Raw genomic sequence first — 18,503 nt, 5'->3', positions numbered from 1 at the left:
GTGACATCAGTACTTAAAAACAAAATTTGTCAGATAACATTGGCTTTCCCTGCACCTACCAGGAAAATTATAAAGTCTCAGAAACCAGCAGCACCATCAGGTTCAGCCCCATTGGTAGTTACAGCCATAGGACAGCTTGCCAAAAGCTTCAAGCACCCATGGCCTTATACATGATCCTGTAAGAAATGTCCACCTCCTTCACTGACACATAAACATACTGTGACTGATCCTATTATCTATATTTATCTTATATATCTATTTATCATATATCATATTATATATTTTTATCTATGAGTGCCTATCACCATAGGGATAAACATTCTTTGGAAATGTCAAGTACTGATTAGACAGTTTTAAGTTTTTGTATGACTAAACAATAAATTCCCATTTCACTGAGGTCTTCTCTTTTTCTCACCCCTCAATACTCAGCCTTTTGATTAGAAAACTATTTACACACCAGAAGCATTTTTAAAAGACAGAGACACCTCACTGTAAAAAGGGTCTGAAAAAAGTCTCAAAAGATGTTTTTTTTCCTCCACTGACCATGTGCAGGAGCCCTGACTTACACCATTCTCTCCCTATTTAAGTGACAAAGGTCAACTCGAAATTTCCAAAACGGAAACAAATCCTTAATTTTAGATACTATATTTCCAGAGAGGAGACCAACAATGTGACAAGATAGTATGCTGGTATGAAGGCGGGTATTATTGTGAAATGGAAGAGAGGTCAAAAAGCCACCCCACAAGCTACAGACAAGAGGAGACAGGTTCCATACCCCTGTGCCAGAAAGGCCAAAACAAAGCACACATCCTCACGTGCCTCCACACACGTGCTGCAAAACCAAGGTGTGGGACTCTAAAGGGGCTGTACCAGTACTGGTGGCATGTTGCAGACAGGACCTAAGTTCTGCCAAGAGATCTGCTACCTATATTATAAAGCCAGTTTGCCAGATTTTTTATTTGCAAAACAAACATTACACCATTTGTAGAAGGGGGTGGGGCGGGGAAGGAAGAAAAAGGATTGAACTATAATAAAAACAGAGTTCTGTATTTCTAAGAGAGTGTGAATAAAAAGATACCTTGAAAACCTCATGCGAAACAGCTCTGAGCATTTACAGGTTTCTCATGCATGGTATTGTAAAACAGTAGCTCATTCTTTTCAGAGCTGCAGAGGTAAGAGCACACAAATGATTAAACAAGCAGGTTTAACTGTCTTTCACTGGTGAGGAATTTGTCAACATGGGCTCAGTATTTATGCGGATCTGCAGCAAATACTGTACGGCTGCAGGAGTCAAACAGCTGTCTGTCAATAAAGCCATTCTCCTCGCTGGAACATAATAGCACAGATTCCACACGACCCTCAGAGGCCTCTTTAAGCTGCCTGGCTGTCTCCTCCTTCCTCATCCCTCCAGAGTCCTGTCCTTCACTAGCAAGCTCTGAGTTAAAATGGAGAAAAAAAAAACAAACAAACAAAAAACAAACAACAAAACCAACCAACAACAATCAACAAACCACACATTAGAATCTTTTCTATCCATCTTAATATTAAAAGTGACTTAATCCTGGGCAAGTCTGTCTACAGGGGCAAGCCTGAGCTAAAGCAAAGTTAGAGAAAGACAGCTTTGATTCACAGCACGTGAAGGGCTACTGACAATCGCTTTTAATAGAGCTTGCAACATTAATGTAGCCAGATCCACATGCAACACCCATTAGGGCCAGGGAGAGTCCCACGCATATATTTCAAGGATGCAGTAGATTCCCTAGTCCCAGAAGCTGTCTCTGTTACAAAAGTCCTAATATATCAGAACAGAGAGAAAAGCTCAGCTTTTAGAATGCATTTTTTATTATTCAGCCTTCAGTGGAAATGTCACCTTTCTAAAGCAAGCTGTTATCATGTGTTTCCCATGCCAAACACATGGCCTCTAAGGAGAGGGTTTTATCTCTACATTTTTAGTGATTTGTATTTCTCTTTCAAGGAGCTCCATGCCTTAAGGCACCCGAAACGCTCACAGCACAAGAAGGTGAGGTTACACAAGATGCTGCTGAAGAGGACAAAAAAAACCCCAGGGCTGGGAGTCAGCGCAGCTTCTGACAGCAGCCACCCTACCCAATAACGCACCTCCTTTAGCAGATTTAATTATTATCCATTTCCTTAGTTGGGACCATACTCTCAAAGAAGCAGGGTGCCCATCAAGCGCCATCGCCGCATGACAGGCTGCGGCGCAGCCAGCACCACTGCCCCAGCGCCTGCCAACCAGCCAGATGCTGCCACATATTGGCATCTGGGGCCTGGAAAAGCAACCGTGATCTCCATTTGGCGGCGGCTCCTGACCCCGACGACTGAAGGAGACAAAAGGAGGATAGATGGGAGAGGGGGCGGAAATCTCTCCTGACAATTTCACTGGTAAAGATTTAGACAAAACCCTATTGTTTAACTGCTCTCCAAATGAATAAGTTTCAGAGGGGGGGAAAAAAAACCCCCACACCCGACATGTTCTAAATGCTGTCAGAGTCCAAGGTGCAAGGACAAGGGATTATTTATGAAAAGAAATAATGAGGAAACCAGATGCCTGCCTTTCTCAGACCTCTGTGGTGCAGTCACCCTAATAGGACATGTGCAGTGCTGCTCATCAAAGACTTCTCAGCCTTAAAACACAGGGCAGGCGCTAACTAACTCATCCCATCTCTGCCACTTAGTAAAACGTCCTCTCTGTTTTACGGGGAGGTTCACACAATCAATTAGCAGCACAGCAAAGGCTGAGGGAGAAGAATTGCAGACCTTGCCCCAGCCAGGAACAGTAACTGGATGGCTATGTTAACTGCACCCACAAGAAGAGCAAATAAATAAATAAATAAATAAATAGGCAGCTTATTTCTCCAACACTGAGGCTGAAAATACATGGGTATGCTTAAAGTAGGAAAGTAAATAAGCTCTGTATATCTGTTTTCATGAAATTGGCTTCTCTCTGTAATTGAAGAGTAAACTCCTGACCCCAGCAAAGTCAATGGGAAAACTCCCAGTGATGTTAATGGGGTTGGGACTTCATACTGTGTATTTACTTTACCCTAGAAAGCCGATTAGCTCAGGACTCTCTGCAGCATCACAGACCACCTGCTGAGGTGCCTGCAAGGAGCTGGACCAGCCAAGGTCCTTCTCATGGGAGCTCACCTCTCACTTCGCCTTACTGGTTATCAGCTTTTTTGGGCCCAACAGGATACCATGAGAGACCAGAGGTTCATCACAGAGACTTCTCTGAGGTCAAGGCAGGCATAAAGCTGGAAAAGAATGAACCCACGGAGGCAGAGCAATGAGGAATGATTGGGGGTGGGGGTGGGGGGGAGAAAGGGGCAGGGCCAGGGAAATAAATTAAAAATATGGATAAAGGATATATGCTACTTGGCTTTTCATCCACGCTGTTCAAGTAGCTCTTCTCCATGCCTGGTTCGTAAAGGATGATTACGAGCTGGCAAATGTCAGACCACAGTGCACAAGTGAGAGCGCAAGTGGAGCGTAGCTAGCCAGCACTGTGCTCTAAATCACAGCCCCTCTCATGGAGGCTCCTTCATCGTTATCCCACCACTGCACGAGGTACCGTAAAACTCTCGTTATTCACAGGCTGCTGGGGTAAGCAATTTCCTAACACTTTTACAATCCCTATGCTTTCATTTTGTGGGACCTTGTTTTCATCAGTATGTGGGGATAGCAGCTGCATCCAATAATCTGCTCCTGGTCCCAGCATTCTGGGACAACACTTCAGAAAACAGGCAAGAAAATCCGTGACAAGGACTGAAGGATAGAACACAGGGGTTGTCTCCAGGGATGAAGACAAGTAGGCAAACCTCGAAAATATCCTGGGGAGTAACTAGCAGAGGTGAGGTTGTATCAAGGCAAAACAACTCCAAGGCAAAGTAAAATGAGGTTAGCAAAGCTTTACTGAGGAGGACAGATGACTCCCTACAACATCTGCTCTTTCCCTTGCTGGCCCATCTTTACCCAGCTCCACCACTTGCCAAATGGCTTATCTTGCTCATTGCACCCAGGACTCTTCCCAAACTTGCCAACCATAGGATCTCAGCAGCAAAGCATCAAGGCAACTGCCGGCAGCCTTCCCAAGAGGACGCCAGCTCCCTGCTGCCCAGCATTGCATTCTTCCTCAGCACTCCATCCTGTCACAGTGCAACTGCAACCCTCCAGCAGCAATTCTAATCCTTCCTGATGGATCCCTGGGCCAAGAAGATGGAGATCAAGCTGCCTTTGGGAGAAGGAGAGCCTCTGGTCTGCCAAGAGGCAGTGAGGTCCTGTTGGGGCAGCATGGTAAACTGTCATCCACTGTCAGACGTCTCGTGCATCCTCTCTGCTGTGCCTTGATTAGCCTCCTATGCCTGGCAACAGGGGGACAGGAGATTTCTCTGTATGGCACTAGTAGGAGGTGGGACCACTTCCACTGCTATGCCATGCAGAAGATGGGATTTTCTTGAGGACACCTCACCTTTGAGCCAGGACTCCCCAAGCTCTGCTCCTGCAGATGGCTCTGGCAGTAACCAGCTTTCCACTGGCCCTGCAGCACAGGAGATGGCTGTGCACTGCCAGTTTAAACCACTCCTGCCAGCAGCAGCTGCTCGGCACCTTTTAAGCAAGTCCTGTTCCCCCTCTGGGAGTTGGCTCTGCCACATTTTCCCAAGCTGCAGCTGGAGCCACACAAGGCACCCTGTCCTGGGGGCTGCCTGAGCCCCTCACAGACACCCCATGCCCCCCCTGCAGGCACCCACATCCCTGATGCTGTTTGGCAAAGTCCCTCGCCCTTGCCATCCTGCCCCCACACACATTCATGTAAGCAGGAGCTGTGTCCCAGACTTGTGACCTTGCCAAGACACATGTCCTCCTGCAGCACCTTTGTGGAGTCCAACCCAAAAGGTGAGATCCTACAAAAAGTATGGCCACTCAGGGTGGCCAACGCCCCAGGCTCAGACTGGTCCTCACCACACCCCAGCCTGCCATTAGTCAGCAGGTAACAGACTAAACAACCCTTTACATACATGCTACCACATACTACTGTAGAGCAAGAGCCCACAGGAGGCCCACCAGAAGGAAACAAGAGGCACTGGTCACATGAAGGGCCTCTCCAGTGGCATCTCCACCTGTACCCCAATGAAGCCATGCAGCAAGGGACAAGCAGTCCTGAGGCAAGGAGCCCCTGAAATGAGGGATGGGCAGCACTTAACTGCTGCAGAAAGACAAAAAAACACTGTCCACCCAACTTCTTGGACCCTGCAAAGAGCCCTGCAGGGCTCTGATTTGAAAGCTGCAAGAAGCTCAGAAGACACACAGAACTGAAGGCCAGCTGTAGGACATGCTCTTCAGCCACAGATGCTGCTGACTGGAAAAGGACTTTGGGGTGCTTAGCCATGGACAGACCCGGGCTGCAGGCTGCCTCACTACATGGGCTGGAGCCCCTTCAGAGCACAGAGTCAAGCCGCAGCAAAGAACCACAGACTTCAGTTCACAGCAAAACCAATGCAGAGAGCACAAACCTGAAGAAATCAACAAATGTACTTTTTCATTTTATTGCTACACTACCTATCATAAATCTCACCAGAGAGGAAGTTTCTGTTTCTCCAGCTTCCTACTCGGTGTCCTTGAGAAAACAAATGACACCACACTCAAAAAAAAAAAAAAAAAAAAAAAAAACACCCAAAAAAAACCCCCACAAACCCCGTAGTGGTTTACTTTGCACTTCCCTGTACCTTGTTATGCTGAGTGCTTCATTTAGAGAAGGTTGACCTCCCCAGCCTTCTTCATCCCGGTGCCCTTCGCTGCAGGGACGCACCAAGGAACAGGTTTAGCACTGGGGAGAGGAGTCGAGTGGATGTTCCAGCGCAGGTAACCCTGCCAACTCAGCATCCCAAAGGTGTGCAGAGAGTCAGCGTGACAGTGACTGCTGTCTGAGAGGTGATTTTCACAGGAGATATAGGAGCTGTGCTACAAGAACAGAAGCTGTGAATACAGCCATTAAAAGCGAACAAAGTTATGCCCCTTGTATTTCATGAGACGCAGTTCCTTTTGTACATCTGGGCAGGGGCCCTGGCTCACCTCACAGCAATTCTACCCAGTGTAAGCCTTCAAGTATTTTGTCTCCCAGTTTTTCATAGTAGGACACAAAAACATTAGAGTGGTCCAACAAGGTGCAATGAATCGCCACTTTGGGATGTCCTGTGTGTGTTACCTGCCTTTTCTAAACACCCACAGGAAAGTAGGAAAATCTGCAGGTTTATTTTACTATGTTTTACATAGACTCTCACTAATTCATGTGAGCAAAATGGCACTGATTTGGTTTGCTATCAGCCATTAGGTGTAACAGAAAGAAGGTGGAATGGACTTTGCACTACTCAACAGACAGCAAAAGAGATGTGTACCACAGGGCTTCATAACAGGCATGAAAAAGAAGACATCTACAACATTTCAAGTCATAAAAGACAGAAAGCACTGGATTGTCTTCAAGAACTAAATTAAAAGTTCAGAAACTGAAGGTCTAAATTAGGCTGGAAAGGTTTTGTTTATTAAAGGAATACAGGTAAACACCAATATAACATAATGCATGTCAAAGGGAAAAGAAGGGGGGAAAAAAAAAAAAAAAGGGCAGAAGGATTTTTTTGTGCAATTAACTCCAGACTTTAGCTAAACCATTATCTAAGTCAGTAGTAAGCTTATGAATACTTGTAGCATCTCAAAGGCTCATTGTTGGCAGGCATCTTGCCAAGTGGCCCATTCCTTCTAGTCTCCATGATCTGTATTTTCTCACTACCAACACACTTGAGAAAGAAATATTTTTGTGTCATTAGGTAAACTAAATGCTTTGCAGCAAGAGTAACCGGTTATCTCATTTCTGCTCAAACAGTGTTTTCCTTCTGCTGCCCACAGAAACTAGCTAGTGCTCCACGCTATCTTATCCTGCCTTATTTGCAACTGGCATGCAGACACAACCTGAACAAGAGAGCATTTTAAAGTAACATGGAACGTATCATTTTTAACTGCTGTCGCCAGGCAAATGCAATGGGACAGATCAACACAGGCAATGACATTATCTGGTGCCAGGCTAGAGAGCCCCAGGGATGGAGTCAGGTGGCTGAGGGAAGGGAGGCTTCCCTTGAGCAATGAGCCCTCTTCAAAGTCACTGCCCAGGCAGTGCTGGAAGGAAGCTCTGGATCAGCTTGGTCTCTGCATTAGAGATTTCCGACCCTCTCGGCGCAGGAAGTTGTTCCTGTGGCTCACCTGAGGGAGTTCCTGTTATGAAGCCAGAGGGTGGTAGGTTGAAACACAGTGTCTGAGAGTGATGTAATCTTGGACAGCACTCCGTAGGCAGTGATACTAGTGACCTGGTTGCAACCTGCAGTGTTGTTACAGCCCCTCTGCTGGCCTGGTGATCACAAGAAAGGGAAGAAACAAGAAAAAAAAAAAAAAAAGAAAAAAAAAAAAAGAGGGGAGTGGAATAATTTTAAAAGGAAAAAAAAAAGTTTCCAGATTTCCTTTGTTTAAGTGAACCATTTTCCTTTTCCACTTTATTTGAATACACAGACCTAGTGCCTAACAGATGGAGACTGTGCAGATGCGCTTTTGGGAGTGCCCATAAAATACACTGCTAAAATACAAATGGAGGGATACGGGGTTTTTTTTGAGTTGTAAATTCAATGATCATTGCTGTCACCTCACTTTCCCAAGAGAATTTGCCCTTTGTTCTCCGGATAAAGCTGGGGAGAAGAAGAAAAAGGAAAGGAGAAAAAAAAATTAAGAGCAAAGAACATTTAGGAAAAACCTCACAGACCCATAAACTATACAAGCATCACAGTGTACAGGATCTGTACATCAGGAACCCATACAAGCATGGCTGCTTAATAGCAACAGCAGCACACAGCAAAATATTCTGCATGTCTTATATTCTTCTCCCATTCTCCAGACCTTTCTAACAAACAGGTCAGCTAATTGGCATACACCCAAGTCTAACCCACTAGGGTTTGCTCAGAGATGTCACTTAGTCATTTGGCATGAGCAATTCCCAGGCTTCTTCCTGTTACAGCAGTAGAGTGGGTGAAGGCTTTCTTTGATTTATTAAGACTATTAACAAACAAACAGGAGAGTTCAGAAGCTTCCTCAAGCACATGAGCACGAGCAAAAAGGGCTTTTTTTCCTGAAGCAGCAGCTATAAATAGGACACTTAGAGGAAGTAAAGTTCATTAAGTGATAAAGTGGTGGGTGCAGTGATGAGAGAAGTTTTTCCTTTTTTAATCTATACATTTATTTAACATTATGTTTGCTTACTCCTTATTAGAGTGCTAAAGCAGTGTTTATCCATTTGAGGAAAAGAAGATTTTCCTTTCTGTAGTGAATTTAACACGTAGCTCATCAAATACTACAGAGTCAAAGGTTTTAAACAGGCATTGCCAGCCCACAAAGTACAACATCTGACAGCGTTATTTGCCTTTTATATGCTCTTTCCACAGTGGGAAATGATATGCCATTTTCAAGGCACATACCACAGTATTATGCAACAGCTTTCTTAATTTTTAATGGATATATTATTTTTAATGTGTCAACTTTTGCATAAAGCATTTTAGTATTTTATTCAGCATATACCATTAATAAGTTATTTGCTCCTTCCCTGCCCCCCCTCCACCCCCTACCCCGAGCTGTACTTAGAACAGGGAAATGGTCTATTGACACTGTAAAAGACACTTTCAACTGGCACAGTCTATAGACAGTTCCACCATCAGACAAAGCACCAGGAGAACATTCTTGTTTCTACTCAGCCAACATGCTGGCAGCACTAAACATGCTGCCCAGGAGTTTCATCACAAGCCACCATTTGGTGAAAATACTTGCACACTGAAGCAAACAGTTGTTGTAAAAATAAGCTAGCACCCTGTACAACCCGTGATTCCTGTTAAAAGCGGTCACTTTTGGCCCAATTGCTCCAACGTCCTTTAGTCATCACATCCAAACGGTTTGTTTGGGACATCCAAAAGAAGCAAGTCAGGGTGTTTCTGTGCCAGAGAAACTTGTCCACTTGACCTGAGTTTGTTCAGAGGGCACACATCTCATCCCAGCAGATCTGCCCATTCTATATGGGCAAAAAATGGATGAGATTTGATGTCTTCAACACCAGCAACACCAGCACCAAGACGCTCCGCAGGATTAAACTGCAAAAGCTTGATATAAAAAGAAAAGGGGGGGGGGGGGGCGGAAATTGAGTGAGTAAGAACAAAAACAACTACTTAAAAGTTCCAGAAAGGTCTAAGGTAAGGGACATCCTACTGTTTTCCCAGCTCTATGAATTACTTTCAAGAGTGCGAAAGCATACTTGAAATTCGTAAAATTCAATAAATGGAAGATGACTCTCCCTTCCTTGAGTCTCAGTGTTAGTCTTCAGAGACTACTGATCACAGCATGCAATTCCCAGCAGCACTGCACACTGGGACTTCATTTCAAGTGCAACCTCATTTTTTAAAAAGAACCTGCATTGGTAGAACTCTGGACAGTGCATTTGCTTCATATTAACCTTTGCTCACACCACTGTTACGGCTACATCGGCAACAGTGGTCAGTAACTTTCCATTTCATAAATTGCAAGTTGTTGCTAAAATATCAGGATATTACATCCAGTTCTCTATTTCCTAACAAGAAAAAAATAAGAGTTTTGAAGAGTCCCAAAAATGGACTAAAACTGAAAAATCAGAAGAGTTTTGAACAGCCCTGTAAACAGACAAACTGAAAAATCAAAAGCCCAATGAAAGAGAGAAAACAGTGTAACAGCATCATGGAAATTTCCTAAAATTCAGCACTTCACTTGCTTTTTAGTTGTACATCATATGCTGGATTCATGTGAAAAGGAAATCAAAATATTTACATCTGTTTAAAGATACCAATCCATATAAAAAGGCAATGCAAAGGTAATACTCCAAAGAGACTAATAAAGACACACAAAAATATTTTGCCATTTTAGAGAACTGTTTATACTCTATTCAATTACAGCCAGTACAAAGGCATGACTTCTTTCTTGCTTTTTCTGACAACAGCTAATAGGATAACTTCTCCCAGCTGTCACTTGGAACAATGTGTATTCATATCTTAATGCACTCAACATCTAAGTGAGTCTACATCCATACCCACAGGAATTTACACATTTTTAAGGTGGCTCTACTATTGGTAGTCATAATGTCACACAGTAAAGGTAGCTCAGTGACAGTGAATAGTGCAGCTCTGGTATCTTCCATAAGTCAGCAGAAACAGACACAGCCAGAAGCTCTCTCCTTTCTGCTGAAATACAACCAAAATGAGCACGGGAAAATTAAGCATGGGCATTTATTTTCAGGAGTCTGTGCTTCCAGAAGAATTTTAATCTTAGAAAGCAGATGCAACAGAAACTGTGATAGATACCTATTGAAAAGTCACAGTGCATATTTTGTTGGTAGCAAAGCCTGGATGTGGGTGCAAAATACCAAACCGACATGAAAATAACAACTTCATCTTTCACCAGAAATAAACTCATCTCTGTTTTCTTAGAAGCTGGCTAAATGAAGGAGGTGTTTACAAGGAAGTCACCTGCACTGGAAGCCACAGCAGGAGACAACGTCTGACACAAGTTTCTGTATAGCTGAACATTGATCTCAGAGAGTTATTCTATGATGCTTTGACCTGTTTACCCTTGGCAGTGGGGGGAAGGAAAGTCACAATGACAAATTGCTATCCATGCCAAGAAAGCTTTCTTCCTTTTCCTGACAAGGCTTCCTCAACAATGAATGGCAGCTTCCTTGGATAGTCACACAACAAAATTGTGATTTACTAGCTCATATAGCTGAAGCTCCACCAGATAAGTCACCATACTACACTAGAAGGAGCTTAACCTAACAGACACTGGGGTTACTGTTGTCCGAACAGATATAGCCTTGTAATAAATCTGTGAGTGTCAGAGATATATTTGCCACTTAAATTTGGCGTATTTGTAAACAGGCAATACATTAGTCTGCAGCAAAGAACAATCCAACACTGGCAGGGAGAAGCAGACTGGACGAATTAATTTGTCTGCCCTTCTAGTCCTAATGAGTGGAATTCCTTTCACCAAGTGTGGTTTTGCTTTTCCCTTAGCTATTTGAGTCCAGCAGTACCTGTAGGTGGGATAACAACTTGCTACCATCTAACAACATAAGTGCAGATTCTACAAAAATGAGATCTTTCTTTTCTCAATTTCTTTTCTTCCTTTGCCAGAAAACACATCGACACATGCTTTCACCTTTACTGACTTCATGTCACCTATAGAAAAATACAAGGTCCAAATGCCTTGTTCCATTTTCATTAACCATTTCATGGTAATGGGGACAGAAACTAATCTATCGCTGGGTCTTTTGGCTCACAGAATTTTCAACATCTCTTTCCTTCGTTTTCTTCAAGAACTAATTTTTTCACCCTGCTCTCTTAAAATCTACTGCTAAGTGACGTCATTACTTATGCATCAACTAGCAAGATACACTTCAAAGCCATTCACATATATCACTTATTGTACTTAAATGGAATACATCAGATTCAGCTCCATTTCCTAGTCAAAATTAATGAGAAGGAAAATGGCATTACCTGAAATTCAAGACCCTGTACTACAAGTTTATTCTCTCAGTCATGACCACCTAAGAGTAAACTAAAACAGGCAGTCGACACTATTCCCATTCCTTTGGAAATGGTGCTCTCTCTTTTGTCCAACCTAACCGTTGTCTTCTTATTACAAAACTCATTGTATTCAAAATTTAAAGTACTTTTTTCTAACAAATGGTATTCAGAGGGTTTCCTGGAGGACAGCTATAGATTTTCAAACACAGCAAGATCATAGCTTCTGATCGGTTGTTACAGGTTTCCTAGTACTTAGGCCTATCTTCCTGAACTGGCATCAACATTTTTTAGTTTAATTCAATTCACTAAAAACATTTCCATGAACATTTAGGGCAGAATTCCTAAAGTGTTCATGCATCACCAGCAGATGTTTCCAAAGCACTTAGCATTCACCAAACTTGTTCTTTGAAGAAATGGCAAAGCACTCTGATTTTCTACAGAGACACCTGTCAGCAGAAGTCAAAGTTTCCAGACAGAACAAAATAACTGGACAATTAAATTCACCAGTGCTGACAAAAAACCCACCAACATTCCTATCAGTAGCTTTCTGGTTCTGTGCTCACTTCACCAGAACAACTTAGGTAGATAAGTACTTGTTCAGTCTATAAGTTTACCTATAAAAAAATATTCCCCTCAATTACCTGCTGAATCAGTGATCTGGCCTCCTTGGATACATGGTCTGGTATACTCAAAGAAGTGTGAGTGTTTATTCCTGATGGATGGCACTCAGCCAGAGTCTGGAGAAGAAAGGAAAATCAAAGCAAGCAGACACATTTATTAATTAAAAAAAAATAGTGTTGGAGTACCTCCTAATATACATGCAAACAAACACACACAGCTAAAAATTTCAATGCTACCTAGTATCAAGTACAGCTTTTAGGAGGAATATTTACAGGGACTGTACAGTTTTAGAACATTTATGGCTTAGTGGTTGTATTGTATTGCCCAAACTTGAAAAGTCTGGGAATTTGGTGGACTTCATGCAGAACTGTCAATAAAAGATGAAGTTCATTTGTCTAAGCATGCAGTTTCAAAATATCAAATTAATTTGTAACAAAAACATACGGCTTCTATATTGTTCCAGGAAATAATACTGAAACTGCTAGGGCAAAATTTGTAAATTTACAGAAGGGATATTAGAGAACTTTGATTTCACTGTGGTTAAGAGAATAGCATGGTCATTTGTTTATATAGCCCTCAGTCTGCAATTTCGCTTGAAGTGGGAGATGGTGACAGTATCAAAATTGTCTGTGACAAGTGGTAGAAAAACAGGGTTGGAAGGATGGGGTGATAGTAATGGCTTTCTACCTGTTGCCCTGAAGCATGCTGTGAGCACTGCAGCAAAGGCAAGGTCTTAAGAGACCTGAGCTAGGGGCCTCTGAGAGAACAAGAGACAGGAGAGTAGTTCCCATGAAACACCTTGGGGGAAACAATGGGGTGCCCCTCTACGAAGGTGACGTGGCTAGCAGCCCAGCTGAAGTGCCACTACACCAATGCATGCAGCATGGGCAACAAACAGGAGGAGTTGGAACCTACTCTGCTACAGGAAAGCTACAACATAACGGCAATTATGGAAACTTGGTGGGATGAATCCTATGGCTGGAGTGTAGCTATCGATGGCTACAAGCTGTTCAGAAGGGACAGCAGAGGAAGAAGGGGTGAAGGTGTTGCCCGCTATGTAAATAAGTGGATAGAGTGTGAAGAGTTGTTGCTCAAGAATAGCCACAAGCAGGTCAAAAGCTTATGGGTAGGTATTAAGGATATGGGTAGGTATTAAGGATCAGGACAACAAGGGGAGCCTTGCGGTTGGAGTCTGCTACAGGCTGCCTGACCAAGCAGAGCCTATCAATGAAGTCTTCTTACTGCAGCTTGAGGAGGCCTTGTGATCCCAGGCTCTCATCCTTCTGGGGGATTTTAACCACCCCGACATCTGTTGGAAAAGCAACATGGCCGGATGCAGGCAATCCAGAAGGCTCCTAGAGTGCCTAGATGACAGCTTCTTAAGACAAGAAATTAACAGCCTGATCTGAGGGGACATGTTATTGGATCTGATGGTCACAAATGCCAGTGAACTCATCAGGAATGTCAAAGTCAAAGGCAGCCTGGGCTGCAGTGATCATGCGCTAGTGCAGTTCATTGTCCTAAGGGGTGTGAGGCCAATGAGAAGCATAGTCAGGACTCTGAATTTCAGGAAAGCAAACTTCAAGCCCTTCAAGGAGTCAGTAAATAGGACTCGATGCAAAACAGCTCTCAAAGACAAGGGAGCAGAACAGAGCTGGCAGATCCTTAAGGATGCTTTCCATACAGCATAAGAGATCTCAATCCCCACATGTAAGAAATTGGACAAGGAAGGCAAGAGACCACCATGGCAGAGCTGTGACCTGCTGGTCAAATTAAAGGACAAGTCGGGACTACACAGGAAATGGAAGAAGGGACAGGCATCCTGGGAAGAGTATAGGGACATTGCCTGGTTTTATAGGAAAAAGGTCAGGAAGGCCAAGGCGCAGCTGGCACTGAACTTGGCAAGGGCTGTAAAGAAAAACAAGAAAGGCTTCTACAGGTATATAAACCAGAAAAGGAAGGTTAAAAAAAGTGTATTCCCCTGATGAGCAACAGTGGGGAGCTAGTAACAACAGACAAGGAGAAGGCAGAGATTCTCAAGGTTTTTGGCTCAGTCTTCACTTGCAACTCCTCTCTTCATGGCTCTCATGTTGACAGATCACAAGTCGGAGACCAGGGAGACAAAGTCCCTCCCACTGCACGTGAAGACAAGGTGTGTGATCATCTGAGGAATCTGAAGATATACAAGTCCATGGGACCTGATGAGATGCTTCCCAGAGTCCTGCAGGAACTAGCTGATGTAGTTGCCAAGCCACTCTCCAAGATATTTGAAAAGTCCTGGCAGTCAGGTGAGGTCCCTGGTGACTGAAAGAAAGGAAACATTACACCCATTTTTAAAAAGGGTAGAAAGGAGGACCCTGGAAACTACCAACCTTTCAGCCTCACCTCCGTGCCTGGGAAGATCATGGAACAGATCCTCCTAAATCACATGCTAAGGCACATGGAAGACAGGGAAGTGATTCAAGAGAGCCAGCGTGGCTTTAGTAGGGGGAAATCCTGCCTGACTAGCCTAGTGGATTTCTATGATAAAATGACTACATCAGTAGATAAAGGATGAGCAATGGATGTGATCAATCCGGACTTCTGCAAGGCCTTTGGCACGGTTCCCCACAACATACTAATGGCCAAGTTGGAGAGACATAGATTTGATGGGTGGACTGTTCAGTTGCCCAGGGAGGTGGTTGGGGCCCCCTCCCTGGAGATATTCAAGGTGAGGCTCAACAGGGCTCTAGGCAGCCTGATCTAGTTGAGGATGCCCCTCCTTGCTGCAGAGGGGGTTGGGACTACATGACCTTCAGAGGTCCCTTCCAAACCAGAGCATTCTATGATTCTATATTTTCAGCCAAGTTGTTCTGCCAAAGACTGAGTAACAAACCAAGCAAATTGAGGGTACTCAAGTTGGTAAAGCACATCTGAGAAAGCCAAGCAAGGAGATCACAACTGGGCACACCACTTGTGAGAAACTACTGGCCAAAAGGTCAATTTTATCAAGTAACTTGACCCCAGCCCTACCTTCCCAGTGAGGAGTTCATAAAGAATGGCACCGAGGCTCCACCAGTCACAGGCTTCTGTCTCTTCTAGGATAGCGCCAACCTCTAAGCATGAGACATTTCAATTAATATTTAAAAGGTCAGTTGCACCTTCAAAATTAACATATATTTACAAGGTGACTGTTTAATGCTGACAGAACATATACTAAATACCACAGAGCTTTGATTATGCCTGCAATTTAGTTAGCCCTTTAGCCACCTACAGACTGCATTGTTCAAACACAGCAACACTATACATTTCATGCATAATTTGCCTTTCCCGTGCATACCTAGGCACTTTCAAGACTTGTGGGCATTACAGTTAGGGTTCCTCTACACTGGACTAAAACTGGACAGGAACATAGAGTAAAGCAAAACATATTTAGAGAATTTCCTTTGGTTAGAAGAGCTGGACAGACCAGAGCATCCTGAAGTATCTCTCCAAGCAGCAGAAGGGATGTTGTAAGAGTATACCGCAGGATTTGTCTCATGGCTAACCCACACCCTTGGCTGGGATCACCACGGGTGACAATGACCTCTCGTCTGCTGGCTAACAGAGATGCTAAATCTACTCCACATAGCATAACCACAGCCAGCAACTGTGTATTGCTACAGCTCAACCCAAACTGTACCTAGGTGCAAAAGATGTTTTCCTCACCATCCACTCTGCACCAAACACTCTCTTATTGCTCTCCATGCACAAGAGACAGTGGAGAGGTGAGACAGCATTTCATAGAGTTTCCTGCCACACACATTCATGTGTTCAATAGCATGGTATCTGCAGAAAATGTGGCCTTCACTGACTCAGGATTTCAACTACAAAAAATGATAAATAAAAACACACCACGCTGTCTGCTCTAAAATAGGCAGAAAAACAGACTGCAACGAAGATTAAACGTTCATTTTGATTGTCAAAAAACTGCAGAAGTTGCACTAAAATATTTTTGGTGGCAAAAGCCACACCAGCTTCCCAGGAGAGGAGAATAATTAGCATATAGTCACATAGTTGTTGCTGTGAAAAGCATTGTGGCATGTTGGAAAAGTCTTGCTCATCATTTTATGGAGCTTAGTATGAGCATGGCCAAGGAAAACTACAGATAAGTGACACTCCAGGGACAAGGAAAGGAAAGTGGTATCCCCAGAACTCCCCAGATGCAGAGATGCACATAAGCACACTGAGCACAGGTATGTGCAGAGGGCTGCCCCCTCAGGCAGCTGCCCTACAAGCTGTAAGATGCTCAGTACCTTGTAGGACTAGACTGAGATTGCTGTTGCAAGAGTAACAAGGAAGGATGGCCCAGACATTGTTTCTGTAGTTAAGACATCTCTCACAATAAAAAGTTTATTACAGTTAATGGTGTTTGAATGCCAAATACATCACTGTAAGGGTGCCACACATTAGAATTTATTCCATTCCTTACAGATTAATACTTCTATCAGCATCGAGAAACTTTTACAAAGATATAATGGCAGCCAAATGAGGAACTGTATCAGCATAATTACATGCATTTTTAATGTTTTAAGATCCCAGGAAAGCATCCAGCTGAAGTTAAAATTCTTGTCAATTGAGAAAATTTGTGTAAATCTGGTCTTGCAATTTAATTTTACATCCGTTCAAGAAAGGCAGACCTTCTAAGTAACTGTCCTTCAAAAAATTTTAAAAAACTAAAACAAGCCAACCTCAGGACTTTCCATGTGAACCAGCTGGTGAAAGGTTTTCACAGCACCTCTCAGCGAAATCTACTGAATGGAAATGCATTTGTAGTCTGACAGTGATTTCCTAGCACTGCATGTGCCAATAATGTACATTCAAAAAAGATAACATGAATGGAAACTGAAATGTAACCCAAAATACTTTAGGTTTCTGTAGAGCAGAGTTTTCTTTCCTACGTGGCTTCAGTCCTGTGAATATTCTAGACTATGAGAACTTTCTTCCATATAAGTGAAGATTTTTATTTTTAAATTAAATTCCACACTTATTCCAGAATAAGGAGAGTACTACTACTACTACTACATCCTCAGTTCTTCCTACACTGCCATTAACTTCCCCATATTTAGACATCTTAAGTTTTAGACTAACACCGCAACTGAGATAAATCATTCTTCCCCAAAGGTATTTAGTGGGCATAGGCTTCTTTAGTTACAGTCCAGTATACATATATATGTTTTTTCAAATTACAAAAAGTATTCTTAGGGTGAAAAGAAAATCATTCTGAGAACAGGGAAAAGAAATATTACCAAAAATTAATTTCTGAGATTTGCTATTTCCTTTTGTGTTGGCAATCATAGATGCTGATCCAGTTTTCTGAAGTATCAAAGTTACAACAGCGTTCTTTCACAGAATCACACACTGTTCGTTACCAGAGCTGATGTAACCTCACTTACTTCACTGATGAAAGAAATAGACACAGAGCAAGAGTCAAAAAAAGTCTGCTCCTCGAAATCCAAGCTCATATTTAAGCGTACGACCACGTTCAATACATGCCAAGTCAAAACAAATGTCATTGCAGATCTCTTAAGAGAGCAGCCCTATGAACTCTTCCATTTACTTTTGCCCATAACCAAAATGACACAAGGAGGATACATTGAGAACAGTCAAGTAATACAAATTTTCCCTGTGCTGAAAGGCCCTGGCTAGGTTCTCATGCACACAGCAGAAACTGCATGACAAGTTACCTGAACCAACACAGAATGGAAAATGGAAAACTCAGCCGAGGGGAACATCTGAGCATTCTTTTTTACAAAAACTACATTTCAGCAACTTTTCTCCTATTACCCAACATCTGCTTTTCCATTGCTTTCCCTACGACCCAAAGTTTCCTTATTTCAGATTAAAATGCTTTCTTAAAAAAATTTTAAAAAAAGAAGAAAAAATAACATCATTGTGAATAGTAGAAATAAACATGTGTTTTTTACTTTCCCTTACTTCAAATAGGTCACATTTCTTCTGATGCAATATACTGATCATAATAAATTCAGGATATCATATCAATAACACTGCATTTTATCTTGACTACACATCGTGGGAAAATTTAGAAACTATAGATTATGAAGTGCTTTCAAGTGGTACAGAGTAGGTAGCTAGTGTAATATACCACACAGAACATATGCTTTTTTTAAAAAGCTTTAATATTGCAATAAATCTGAACTGCAATATCCACCTTCACTAAGAAAACATTTTCATCTCAATTCATCAGTAATTTAG

At 42.8% G+C, this 18,503-nt stretch overlaps 1 protein-coding gene across 5 annotated transcripts in view; it reads right to left on the bottom strand.

Moving 5' to 3' along the window:
- Positions 1-9,042: 9,042 nt before the first annotated feature.
- Positions 9,043-18,503, bottom strand: part of RPS6KC1 (ribosomal protein S6 kinase C1) — a 94,766-nt gene continuing 85,305 nt past the window's right edge. For all 5 annotated transcript variants that reach the window (XM_054394098.1, XM_054394104.1, XM_054394111.1 and 2 more), the window contains 3 exons: positions 15,282-15,364; positions 12,290-12,385; positions 9,043-9,200 (listed from right to left, as the gene is read on the bottom strand). In XM_054394098.1, coding sequence (XP_054250073.1) covers positions 9,090-9,200; positions 12,290-12,385; positions 15,282-15,364 — 290 coding nt within the window. In that variant the 3' untranslated portion in view covers positions 9,043-9,089. The remainder of the gene's footprint in view (positions 9,201-12,289; positions 12,386-15,281; positions 15,365-18,503) is intronic.

Source organism: Indicator indicator, chromosome 2 (assembly GCF_027791375.1).
Source record: "Indicator indicator isolate 239-I01 chromosome 2, UM_Iind_1.1, whole genome shotgun sequence".
Taxonomy (NCBI): Eukaryota; Metazoa; Chordata; class Aves; order Piciformes; family Indicatoridae; genus Indicator; species Indicator indicator.
This window is presented reverse-complemented; position numbering and strand designations above follow the sequence as displayed.